The sequence below is a fragment of the Pectinophora gossypiella genome, chromosome 3 (genome assembly GCF_024362695.1).
Source record: "Pectinophora gossypiella chromosome 3, ilPecGoss1.1, whole genome shotgun sequence".
In the NCBI taxonomy this organism is placed as follows: Eukaryota; Metazoa; Arthropoda; class Insecta; order Lepidoptera; family Gelechiidae; genus Pectinophora; species Pectinophora gossypiella.
Window position 1 is genome coordinate 13876183 of NC_065406.1, and position 13252 is coordinate 13889434.

Below are 13252 nucleotides of genomic sequence, written 5' to 3' on the forward strand. Positions count from 1 at the left end.
ACACAATTGATTGCTAACTGATGTTTACATTTTATATTGCGTCGAGATGGGTTTTTCAATATTAATAAAAAGAAATGTTACCAGAAATTGTTATAGTTCGTGTTTTTACACTGCTCTTTTTTAAACATAAGTTAATCACAACATAAGTTAAACTTATTAAGTATGTTAAAGGCATGAGTTAAAACACAATATGAGGTTTTTGTCGTGATTTATCGTAGGTTGTCGTCGGTTTTAACTTCTTGGCCAGGCAAATGGGGAGCGGCGAGGGCTCTTACCTGCAAGCTTACTTATTAAGAACTTGCCCGTCTCCAGTGGACTTGGGTACATACATAAACAGCCTATATACGTCCCACTGCTGGGCACAGGTCTCCCCTCAATCAACTGGAGGGGGTATGGAGCATACTCCACCACGCTGCTCCACTGCGGGTTGGTGAAGGTGTTTTTACGGCTAATAGCCGGGACCAACGGCTTAACGTGCCTTCCGAAGCACGGAATCATCTTACTTTTTCGGACAATCAGGTGATTCAAGTCTGAAAAGTCCTTACCAAACAAAGGACAGTCTCACAAAGTGATTTCGACAATGTCCCCATCGGGAATCGAACCCGGACCTCCAGATCGTGAGCCTAACGCTCTAACCACTAGACCGCGGAGGCTGTTACTTGGACTTGGGTACTTAATCAATATTATGTAAGTATATAATCACATTGCTAATGAATTAATTTGCTATTTGAAGAACTATGCAGCATTTAACTCTTTTTCTCAAAGCAGACGTTTGGGAACATACCCGAAAACGTGTTCTTTCATACTTATTTACAAAAGCCCCGGATACTATTTACTTATGTAAACTAAGTAAGTAATCGTTACATGAGCCATGTAATTATAACCCTGACATCAGGGTTAATGAGGCTGGTATTCCACCTCACAACCCACACGATAAGAAGAAGAGCCGCAAATGGCGTTAACTACGTGGCCGGACACATGGGTAGCGTTGAGGGCTCTCATCCTGTACAAAATTTAAGACAACTAGCCTAAATGTACCCAGGTGGGAAATTCGGCTCGGGGAGTCATCTGAGAAGATTATATTTGAAAGAATGAATAGATCCAAGTGAAGCAAAACGTCGACCACGCCGGCGGGCTCGGTATCAGGGTTCTTAACTAACATCCAAAATTAGCTAAACTATTCAAATTCCCGAGGCGAACTTCTCCACTGGAGAATTGCAGAATAGGCCCCCGGGGAGGCGATATTCTCCGGAACTCTTTTTATCTCGAACATCTTTATGGGGGGAATTTCGTGGGTATTCTAATTAAATTTCTTGAGGAGCGTCGACTGCGACAATGGCTGCCTCCGTAACCTACGACATGAGGGCCAGGGTGTAAGCGAAAAGCGAAAAAATAACCTCTAAATTTGCATTTCTTCTTCTTCTCTGGAATGGGTTGTGAAGTCAATGACCTAATCAACCATGGTGTCAGGGTGAAACATGACTTAATTCAATTCAAAACACTTTATAGCACATAATCACAACATTAAGGACAATTACAAAAAGACAGAAGTAGAATCAGCGGCCTTATTGCCAAACAGCCCACTCTCATCCAGGGTAGGTAGGGTGAAAGGAATCATATAATGACTACATACTTACTTAAGTAAATAGCAGCCAGGACCGACTGGTTAACTTGCTCTCCGAAGCACTGACTATCTTATTTTGGGATAATCGGTTTATCAGCCTGCATTGTCCTAACCAAACTGGAGATTATAAAAATATTTTTGTGATAGATCCCCACCGGCATGGAACCAAGGCCCTCCATATCGAAAGACAGAGGCTCTACCCACTAAACCACGGAAGCCGTTAATCTGTATTGGAGTAGCAGAGCCGGGAGAGTAGAAGGTCCGTCGGAAGCCGTCGATTGCCTCTCACTTTGAGGTCGCAGGTTCGAATCCAGCACAGGCCTAAACCAATGATTGTCGAATTTGTTATCGAATTCCTGTTTGGATGATAAAAGATTATCACGTGCTCAGCGGCGAAGGAAAACCCACATTCCCGAGAATTGCATTTTCGGAGGTATGTGACCTAACCTGTATTGGGCTGGTTTTCCCTTCGCAGATTGGAAGGTCAGACAGGCAGTCGCTTCTGTAAAAAAACAGACTTGTGAAGTCTTCAGGTTAGGTAAGCGGACCCTGTGAAAAACGGGATATTGCAAGGGAGACGATGACTGTTGATTGTCATAATCGTTTGCAACTTGGCTTACCCATTGATGAGCTTTCAGCATTATCGGTGCTCGTCTCAAAAGCGGTCATTATGGTCATGTGATGTGGTACAGTCATGAGCAATATAATGTACCCACTTTAGGACTCTGTCGCACCAACATATTTGAGATTTAGTGAGACTTACAGTTCAATTTGACAAAAAAAATAATGTGTCATGGTACCAAAGTGTATACATATTAATGCTCGTGACCGTACACCGGATTTTTTTTGGGTGTAAATACGCTCAGGTTTCTTGTAAATTATGCCACATCTTAAATGCCCAATTTGTTGAACCAAATTTACGGTTTACGGTGGTCGGCGCGAGGTCGCGAAGTATTAAATTTTATAATGGATGGTCGTTACATGCACAGGTAATTAAAACGTATACGTCTACTTGCTGGAGCGTAATTGAAGCGTTCAGGTAATGAATAACTCGTTAGTATATTTATGCCTTTATGTTCTCACTATAATTTCGCATAATAAAATTGTATGGTACTTTTGCATGTCGAATAAAATCCGTAAGTACCTAGGCTTTAACCGACGTCAAAAAAGAGTTTTCAATAAGGGACTTTCCAATCGTCGTTCCCCAAACACATGATAGATGGTGCTGTTCACTTTTAACGTGATAATTACCTATTTTCTCATTTCTGGGGTACATAATTATTCAAAAATGTAATGGCAAAAGCATATACTTATAAAACTAATTGTTGCTTGATATTTGTCTCACGTTATGTATCTAATGATGTTACTACCTACAAAGAGAAGCCTCTTTATTTTGATCAGAATAATAATGGGTGGAAGTTGTAATTGTACATTTGTGATTACACCAATTTTTATTAAAAAAGGGTCATAATTATACCTAAAAAACAAAGATTTTAATGATTTTTGTATATGTGACAAATAATAGTAATTCAATACATTAGTCAGTAAATCACTTAATTTTCAATAACAAAATTTACGTGCTTGGAATGTTGGAGATACCAATTGAATGGTAACACTTGCGTCATCAATGGGCTAGCAATGGCGGATTGTCATAGGATTGAGCATACCAGTAAGCCCTGCACGACAACCGGTCCGCGCGTGGTGCGAATTATATCGAAGCCTTCGACCAATAGCCTTTTGACGTCCATCTACTTAGATAGCATTCGTATCGTTTATTAGTTGAAGCGCTCAATATAATTCGCGCCGTGCGCGGCGCCGTTATCATGCAGACCCGGCAGGTCTTCTTATACCATGGCGCTATCGATTCGAGCATTATTTTAACTGGCAGTAAAAGTTTACTGTCATTGCCACTACGGAAAGGTCGACGAGTAATAACAGCTTTATGGCAGAGCATTAGTGCCGAGAACCTACATATGTTACCGTATTAAAGGAATCCATGATAGCCGTGATTTAAATCATTGAGGCACGGGTCCGAACGCACTCTGGCTCTAAACAAAACCACATTCTACTACATTCATGTTACAATCATAGATAATAGATTTGTAGAATGTTTGCCCGGTTAATGGCAATAGAGTTGCCATTACATGGGACTTAGCTGGCGAAGAGTGAGCGTAAAAAACACCTTGAAGCTAAACGTAGACAGAGTTGTACTTACCGCCCAGTTTCATTACACGAAGCGGGAGTTTGTAGGAAACCACGCGCGGATTTATGTATGACCATGCACATACATACACACTCGAACATTGTTTACAATAATGTAAGCCCTGCGAAGCGTATTCAGAAATAAGTTCGGCAGCAATATGTCCGTTTTGAACTAGCATTTCTAAATGCGCCCCCGGAACGCTTACCGTATCGGTTGTGTCCGCTTTGAGCTAAACCACATAAATGTAGCTCTGCGATAATTGAGCTAAGTGAAAAGTTGAAACAGAAATAGTTTTTACACTCTAATTAAGTGACTGACAACCTCATAGGGTTACTCAATACCTAATAAAATTATCATAATGCAGGTAGGTACTTACCTATAATCCTCCAAACACCGCTCTAACTTGACAAATTTTCACTGTAGACAAAGAAATGCCTGACTTACCTGAAATAGATTCACCAGAAGATAGATAGATGGATAAAATCTTTTATTAGATTTAAGACGTTACATTGACTTCTTAATATTAAAATTTGAACATATTTTAAATGTAAGACTTGAAACTAAAAAGGGTACCTACTCCAAACTTAAAAAGCTAAAAAACCTCAAGACGGACACCAGCAAACTCGAAATTGTTAAATCAAGATAAAAATCAAAATCACCTATAAGTCATCTTGAAGAGTCACCTATAAGTACCTACCTATAAGTAGAATAGCATTTCAGACGCTTTTCAATAGAGGAAGACTATCAATGGAAACTCCCCGCACCTAACTTTTCTTGGATTCAATTTCTATAAAAGGCGCGTTTGTCCTCATTTCGTTACTTTACTAAATCAAGTCAAGTCAGTGTTGAATTAGGGCAACCGGCCAGTAGCGACCTGTCAATAACGCCGTAAGTGCAAATTTGCTTTTGGAGCGCTTACACTACCTACCGTACCGGCTGTGAAGGGTTAGGCAGTAGGTATGAAATAGTAAAAGGGGTCAGAGCGGATTTGCAAACAGTAGGTAGAGAGGCTCGCTGAAATAAAGGAAATTGTGTAAGTACCTCGAACCTCGTTATTTCTGTATTGTTTTGTAAATCACAAAACAATCTGTATTACACAATTATAAATAAATTAACAATTCAAGACCTTACGTGTCTAATCGTCAAACAATTCCCCCCGAGTTATTCCAGGCGCAAAGGTCCCCATTACACTCGCCGCATTACCACGTTGTATGGCAATGGACAAATTTTATCTTAGATATCTGGATATCGACGAATGTGTACCTACAATATTATTTACGTTATTTAGGGCGAATCATTATTTTTTATTTATTTTCAATGTTTTGTCAGCTTTACATTCTATTTGATTATAAAATACCTATAGAAGTAGTACATTCAGTCAGTAGAATGGTGTCGCAAAAGGGGTACCTACCAGACATAAACTTATCCGGGACTTGGATTTTGTATGGCCCATGCATGGACTTAGTTAAATTTTTCGGTGAAATTACCAAGGATGATCCGGCATCTCCAGCAAAACATTAATATCCGGATAACGGATAGCCGGATACCAGATTTGTTTAACCCTCCTTTTTGCTTCGCTGCAGTCGGATAAAAAGTATGTTTAATTTTTATAGGCACTTTATATAGTATGTTATAATGCTTTTTAAAGCTACACGCGGCCAGCGGCATTTGTTAACGCTACGTCCACATACTCGTATTCAAACCTATAATAATTTAATGTTTTTTAAAATTATTTTTAGTTGACCAGTAATATTTTTTTAAATTTCAATAAAAACCAGTTATTTCTTGGTTATTTCACTGGTTTATTTTTTACCCATAGCAACATTAAATAAACGTCAATGTCAGTTGTAGCGAAGGTCGTCGAGTGAAACGTAGCGCAAACGAAAATTTCTAAACATTGCTTTTATTTTCCATTTTTATTAAAAAAGCGTTTAAAATCTGTGCTGAATACCGTCAAAATGGCTTCTATACCATTAATGTACGCTCAAGAGGACTGTGAGCTGGGTGGAAAGGAGAATATTGAGGTAAGCTTCTTGTTGTTTAATTTAATGTCTTGCACCATTATCATGTAAATCGAAAGTATTGAACAGTCCAATTTGTCACGATTCGACCTTGAGTAAACAGCTATTACTGATTTTTATTTACCTCTATAATGATCCTCACCATAATATATAATATTTAAGTTTCATTGTCGTATAAAAGACAAAAGAATTTCATACTCTTTTATGTAAATAAAAAATTACTTGTCTACAGTTTATGACGAAAATATCACCTGAGTTCATTACTGCCATTTTAGATAAGGCTCCATGCAATCTCATAACATGTTTTATCTTCATTTCTATTGGATAACAGCATATTTACATTCTATTTTGTAATGTTTGAATGTCTAAGCTGTTAAGGAAGGGATGTAGTGTTTACATAAGTACATAAACACATCTTATTGTAATACACATAGGTATAATTAAATATTTAAATAAATATGTAATATATTATAAAATACTTGAATCGATTATTACAATCAGTATTTCCTACTTGCTTACTTAATTTCTGTAAAATATTAATGTTGCACTTTAATATTTCAGAAAAATATGTCTGTTTAGTTGTCCCTATTTATGATATTTACTAATCTTTAACTCCAATTATGGAATTCCTATTTTTTCTTGAACTGTATTTTTTAAGGAAACTCCATAGCAAATTCATGCCTATTGCAAATTATTGAAATAAAATTTTAAAAAAAGGTGGGCCTTTGTGGCTGAATATCTTTGACACCATTGTCAGTGTGGTTGATCATAAAAAGAACATGCTTGCTTTGTCATAGCTACTATCTTAACATTAAAACAATATTAGATATTTATAAGATTTTCTTGACCTATTCAGATATTGGATGGCATTTCCTACTAGGTAGGCTAAAATAACAACACAAACTCACAAAAACTAAGAACCTTTTTCAAAGCATAGAGAGAGGCAAACATGTTACCATTTTGTCTAATGAAATACTATAATATAATCATTTCAGGATGATTTTGCATACCGCAACAATGTGATGAGTGCAGACAAGGAGATCCGTCTTGGGTTCATTCGTAAAGTGTATGGGTTACTGACCATACAGCTGCTTGCCACGGTTGCTATAGCCGGAGTGTTCCTACTGTGCAAACCAGTGCAGGGCTTCATCCATCGGAAGTAAGTTATCCTTCTAAGACAACAATCTGATTTCCAGTCATATTAATTGGGTCATGTACTAATTCTGATTACTAAATAAAGACAGATGTAAAACTAACGAAAAACATTTTTTTTTTCTATTTAACTTATTTATGAATTTTAATTTAAAATTTTAATCAAGAAAAACATAATAATAAGTCTGATATTTTATCACGTTTTTCTATGACGTCATAGTGTGCTTTTTGATACAAATTCTATAGTAATTTCGTGTTTCGACGTTTAGTAGAAAGTAACTGATTTGACTAGTTGGAAACTAGCCTATTTAAAGATGGACATTTAATTTTTAAGAAATTTTGACCTTGTAATACTTAAAAATTTTGTCACATAACGGCAACTACTGTAGTGACATGCACAAAAATACCAGAAGCTTTCCTGAAAACATTTATAAAATATTTCTGCAGGTCCTGCACGACAACCGCTCACGTATTATATCGAAGGTTTCGATAGAAAATGCTACCTACGTGGAAAGACATTGTACGGCTCTTGATTAAAACCCTCCATAGTATTATATCGATTTTATATTGTGCCATTTTTTTGACGTGACTTATTATATTACTAGCCGGACAAAGTTAGGGCGAGGGCAGGACAGCACCCTGAAATACATTATGCCTTCTAAAAAGTTTGAACACCAACGTTTTTTCTTCCAGTGATTGGATGCTGATGATAGCATTTATTCTAAGCTTGGTCACACTGTTCGCGCTCATTGCCAAGCGGCGAGATTCTCCGGCCAATCTGTACCTTCTGGCTGGCTTTGTAAGTATCTTCCTTAACATTAACCTTTCTTTTCTTTTCCTGTTTTGTTTGTTTCCTTGTACAATATTGACGTCATTGGTTTTTTCCTCAATAGAATCATGTCACTGTCATTCGGATGGTATGACTACCTTAACGACTCGACACAAGCCCTCCTACAACTATACGTTTAATTCTGCTGGCCAGTTATTCTGTGCGCCATGTGGCCGAATCTTCAAATCGAAGTTCGGTTTTGCTAGTCATATTAGAGCCTATCATAACATCGACCTGGGATAGACATTTAGGAGTCGCCGTCGCCGGACACGGCTTGGATGAGGATGATGGATGACTACCTTAACTGTTATATGCAATCATCATCATCTCCCTAACATTAACCCGTTTTCACAGGGTCCGCTTACCGTATACCTACCGTAGATAAAACATGGTACATAAAATACGCCGAAAACTTGACGCCAACTTAGCAATACATTCATCCACAGCGGTGTATAAATTTAATAAAATCATCGTCATATAACGTAACGTCTTCATAACGCGGTTGGGTTATACAAGTCTACTCGGTCGTCTACACCTACGTAGTTAGAGCACGGATCGCTATTTCAGCTCTAACTTTTCGTCCCACTTTTCTTGCGTTCTTTGTGTAATAAGTCAATAAACAATCCCCCCCTCAAGAAACGAAGCTTTCATTGATGCAATCCCATCAATCATCAAGTAAAACAAACATACAATAAAACCACGCCAGAGCTACTGCAGCGCCGACAGTAATACTATTTTCCTTTGCCAATTTCAGACAGTAGTGCAAGCCTACACAGTGGGTGTGGTGGTATCGTTCTACGACACGTTCATAGTGCTGCAGGCTCTCGGCCTGACCTTCGCAGCAGTGTTCGCTCTCACCGTCTACACACTCAACACCAAGAGAGACTTCTCCTTCGTCGGATATGGGTTAGTATTATGCAATAAGCACACATTCCCAAAAAAATATAATAGACGGCGCTGTACATCGATAACAGACATACACATTATATCTTTGTTATGACTTGACACCCATGTCAATGGCTGGAAGCTCTAAGACCTGGACCAGATTCGTAGATAACAAAAAGAATGTAGAGAAATGGGGGAGGCCTTTGCCCGAAGGCACACAGATTGGTTATTGTAGATTAAGGAAAAACTTTAAAATGTAACTTATATATCTGAAAAAGGCTTTAAATAAATAAATTACACCCAGGCACGGCAAATGTTCAGGGTTATGATTGAGCCGCCAAAGGCCCCTGACATGGCTCATGTAACAATTACGCACTTACATCAGTAAATAAATTTAAAGCTCATGTGAAGCTTACTTTATGTAAAAAAGCTTATTATAAGATTAATGACTACCTAAATGATAAAAATGTCTGGTATTGAATGTGTTCCTCTAGTTATTAAATAACTTGTATTGTATATCCTCATTGGTTTTAAAAGATGTGTTGCTGTTGCAGTTTCTTGTCATTCTTCTCCTCAGCCATAACACCTTGCGAAATGACGTAAATTCAAAAATGTTACATTACCTTCAACAAGTTTATCCATGATAATTACTTTGAATAAATGATTCTGATTTCTAACCGGGACCAACGGCTTAACTTGCCTTCCGAAGCACGAATCATCTTACTTTCGGACAATCAGGTGATCGCCTTGTAATGTCCTAACCAAACTAGGGATCACAAAGTGAGTTGAATGTGTTTTTGCACTACTCGATTCTTATCCAACCAGAGTCTGTCAAATTAAGGATCCGAAAAGGCTGTAGATCTATTTGTATGGTAGCTTACGCACTTCCTTTCTATGCGGTATATCTAAGTAATTTTCTACTATCCATCATTCTCGGACGCATAAGAATCCGATTTAGATCCGGTAGAGGGAGCTGCGATCGAAGAACCCACCACCATAGCGGGTTCACTAGTTTTTATAACCATGACACCAGGTTGATGAGGTTGGTATTGATAATCCACCTCACAATCCACACTATAAGAAGTTTATTTTTTATACCTTTCGTCTCTAAACCGGCGTGCGTGTATGAAGCGATTGATGAATGTGGAAGCAAGTGTGTCAGGATCGAAGGAAATGGAATCCCATAGTCTGCCTACCCCGGTGGAGAATAGGCGTGAGTTTATGTATGTATGTATCATAACCGTGGAGAAAATGGGTTCTCGAATGGAGACCGCGTCTTTGAAAACGTAGTGTAGAACGCCCTTAGGAGAAATGAAATGGCGACATCCGTAAGGTGACTTAGAGTGGCTAGAGCTCAGTGGCTTGCTATAGGAAAGGCCAATGTCCAGCAGTCAATGAGGGTAGGTTACTAATGATAGAAGTACGTGGATTGTTAACATTTTGGATTCTTTCCAGGCTGGTTGCCGGTCTCACAGTGCTCATCATTGGAGGACTTCTCCAAATCTTCATCCAAAGCTCGGCTTTCGAAATCGCCCTGTCCTTCACCGGGGCAGTCCTCTTCGGCCTCTTCCTCATCTTCGACACCCAGCAGATGATGACCACACTATCCCCCGAGGAGTATATCCTGGCTACGATCAACCTGTACATGGACATCATCAACCTTTTCCTGTACATACTGCGTATCCTCAATGAGTTGAATAGGAATTAGATGCGAAGGGAATGTCCACAGTGGTGCGTAAATGTTTCTTCTGTACTTTTAGTATTAGCCAGTCAGAGATGGTAAAGATATGAGCGTTAGGAGGGGGAGCGAGATAGAATTATAACTCTGTCTCTATCTCTAAGATATTAAACACCTTTCACCATCCGCGATTAGCATCTAGTTTAACGAAGTTGTGAAAGATTTAAAGTTGGAAAAAAGGCGAAAGTTTTCGTAGAAGATATTTAGAAATTAATTTGATACAAGAGGCAGCCAGATTATAAGTAAATGATGAATGAGTGTAGGATAGATTAAGAACGGCAGCCCAAAGTTGGTATACGTTGACTGGAACTAAGCCTTTACATCAGGTATCAGGTTTCCATAAAAAGCATATAAGTGCGCAATGTCGACAATGTCAAATAGCAATATTGCTTTTTTATATGAATTGCTTCAATGTGGCCTTTTTACCTTTAACCCCCTGGTTTGGAAGATGGATGTATATCCAACAAATGTTCACAACTTCTGCAAACTTAACGAAGTATTGTCCTTCAGTGTACCTACTCTCTTCTTATGTATTTTGTTCAGTCAATAACACTACGCACCGTGTGATGTGAATTATAACCACTGTGGAATATTAAATACTTACAATTTTAATTTGGTCTATCTTAAAATGCTAAAAGCATAACTTTGACCACTTAATTTATAAAAAAAACAGTATCAAATACCATTCCACCACATTAAATAGTTTAAGGTTGTTTTATAATAAAAGAGCAATAATTTATTTTATCACAATTCTATTTTGACTGAAAATTATTTCTATTTTGAAGGAAGCTTTATGGAGCAAAGGAGTTTATATGCAAAGGCTGTGAAAGCAAATAATGTAATATACACTTCTCATCAAAAAAATCGAAACACTTCCGTTTTCATTGTTTCTGTCCGAATTTAACACAAAAAAGAATTCATACGATGAAAAAAAATACATAAATGTATAGCTGGCAGTTTGGCCATTACAGTAATAAGCGAAAATTCTAAATTCAAAATTAGTATTTCATTTGTTTATCTTATAAACGAAATGAATCACTGTTTTGAGACAAATGTGTGTTTAGGGTTGGAGTACATTTAGCGTTTAAAAACTAAAAATTGGCGCCTATCCTTAAACTTTTTGTTTTTTATTTCAATACTGTGACTTTGGGACGTCTGAAAAAAGGTTTTTTTTCTAAAACGTATGGATACTTCGCCCACAGAAGCCGCCCAAGTTGTGGCATTGCTGGATTCTGGCCTTAGTCAGCGTGTTGTGGCTGCAAGACTGCATCTAAGCCTGTCATCTGTTCATAGAGTCTATAAACGTTATCGGGAAACTGGTTTGTTCACGCGCCGTTCAGGATCTGGCAGGAATCGGGTCACTTCTGAGCGAGATGATCGATTTATTGTAACAACTTCTTTAAGAAATCGACGCCTTAACGCTTTTCAACTGCAGCAGCGGCTTCGTGTTGTACGAAGGGTGGCTGTAAGTGACTCTACAATTAGAAGAAGGTTGAAGGATCGTGGACTGGTACCGCATAAGCCAGCAAATGGGCCGAAATTAACTGCAGACCATCGAAGAGCGCACCTTAACTTTGCACGTGAGCACCTAAATTGGTCATACCTACAGTGGAGCAAAGTCCTCTTTTCTGATGAGTGTAAAATTATGCTGTATGGTAACGACGGAAGGAACAAGGTCTACAGAAGAGACGGAGAACGCTATGCACAATGCTGCATTGAAGAAAAGGTCAGCTATGGTGGCGGTTCGTGGACGGTTTGGGGAGGAATCAGCGCCGACGGTAAGACAGAGCTTGCTTTCGTGTCTGGGCCACGTCTGCCTGCACTAAACTGTCATCGGTACGTCGAAGAGTGTCTCGAGCCTCATGTGATGCCCTATGCACATTTTATTGGCAACGGCTTCATATTCATGCACGACAATGCTAGGGCTCACACCGCGGGCGTCGTACGAGATTATCTTAACGAAGTCGATATCTCTATTATGGAATGGCCAGCAAGAAGCCCGGACATGAATCCCATTGAACATCTGTGGGATGAATTAAAGAGACGAATTCGAGCAAGAGATCCTGCCCCAGAAACACTTAGCCAGCTGCAAGATGCAATCCAAGAGGAATGGGACAATATACCACAGCATGTGATCGTGACTCTCATCCGATCGATGAAGAACCGTATGGAAGCAGTAATTAGAGCTCGGGGAGGGAATACAAGTTATTAAATAAACGTTTTTTAGCTTTTTTTTTCATTTACGTGTGTTGTTTTATCCATTTCCTTTATACTCCATACGGAATAAAAATGACTCATTTAACAAAATACGAAACCTATGAAAAATTCATTTAAATTTAGAACATTAACATTAAGATTTGATAAGCTCATATTACTCACTATTAAACGACATTTAACATTTATTCCTAAATGTACACATTTTTCTGATAATCCTGACAAAACGTAAACTTGCAAGGTGTTTCGATTTTTTTGATGAGAAGTGTATTTCCCTTTTTTATGACGTATGTGGGGATGGCGTCATACAATACAATTGGTAAGCAGAAAATAAAATTGGTTGGTGTCGCGGTTTGGTACGAAACCTTAGAAATAACGCACTAGCGCTAAAATCATGTGTAATTGTAACCCTAGCGGAAGAAACTAACAACTTATGACAGATATCTTTGACATTCACGCCATTTGTGTTGCCATCCCTAATAATTGTACAGGGATAGGTTTCTTACCAAATATAATTTTATTTTTCCTCTGTACTTTGTAAATATGGATTTAAAATCACGAATAGAACGTGGATGTCCGTGATTAG

General features: G+C 38.4%; 1 protein-coding gene across 1 annotated transcript; it reads left to right on the forward strand.

Annotated features, from left to right (window-relative positions):
* Window positions 1–5662: 5662 nt before the first annotated feature.
* Window positions 5663–11299, forward strand: LOC126382146 (protein lifeguard 4-like). Its single transcript, XM_050031917.1, has 5 exons — window positions 5663–5851; window positions 6844–7007; window positions 7694–7799; window positions 8584–8735; window positions 10170–11299. Exons 1-5 carry the CDS (start codon window positions 5786–5788, stop codon window positions 10420–10422), a joined length of 741 nt encoding a protein of 246 aa, XP_049887874.1. The 5' UTR covers window positions 5663–5785; the 3' UTR covers window positions 10423–11299.
* The last annotated feature ends 1953 nt before the right edge of the window (window positions 11300–13252 follow it).

Excerpts from the sequence above, each read along its gene's own strand:
- LOC126382146 (XM_050031917.1), top strand. The coding sequence starts at position 5,786 with ATGGCTTCTATACCATTAATGTACGCTCAAGAGGACTGTGAGCTGGGT. Across the intron at positions 7,800-8,583 it reads TGTACCTTCTGGCTGGCTTT|ACAGTAGTGCAAGCCTACAC; the intron begins GTAAGTATCTTC and ends TGCCAATTTCAG. Across the intron at positions 8,736-10,169 it reads TTCTCCTTCGTCGGATATGG|GCTGGTTGCCGGTCTCACAG; the intron begins GTTAGTATTATG and ends GATTCTTTCCAG.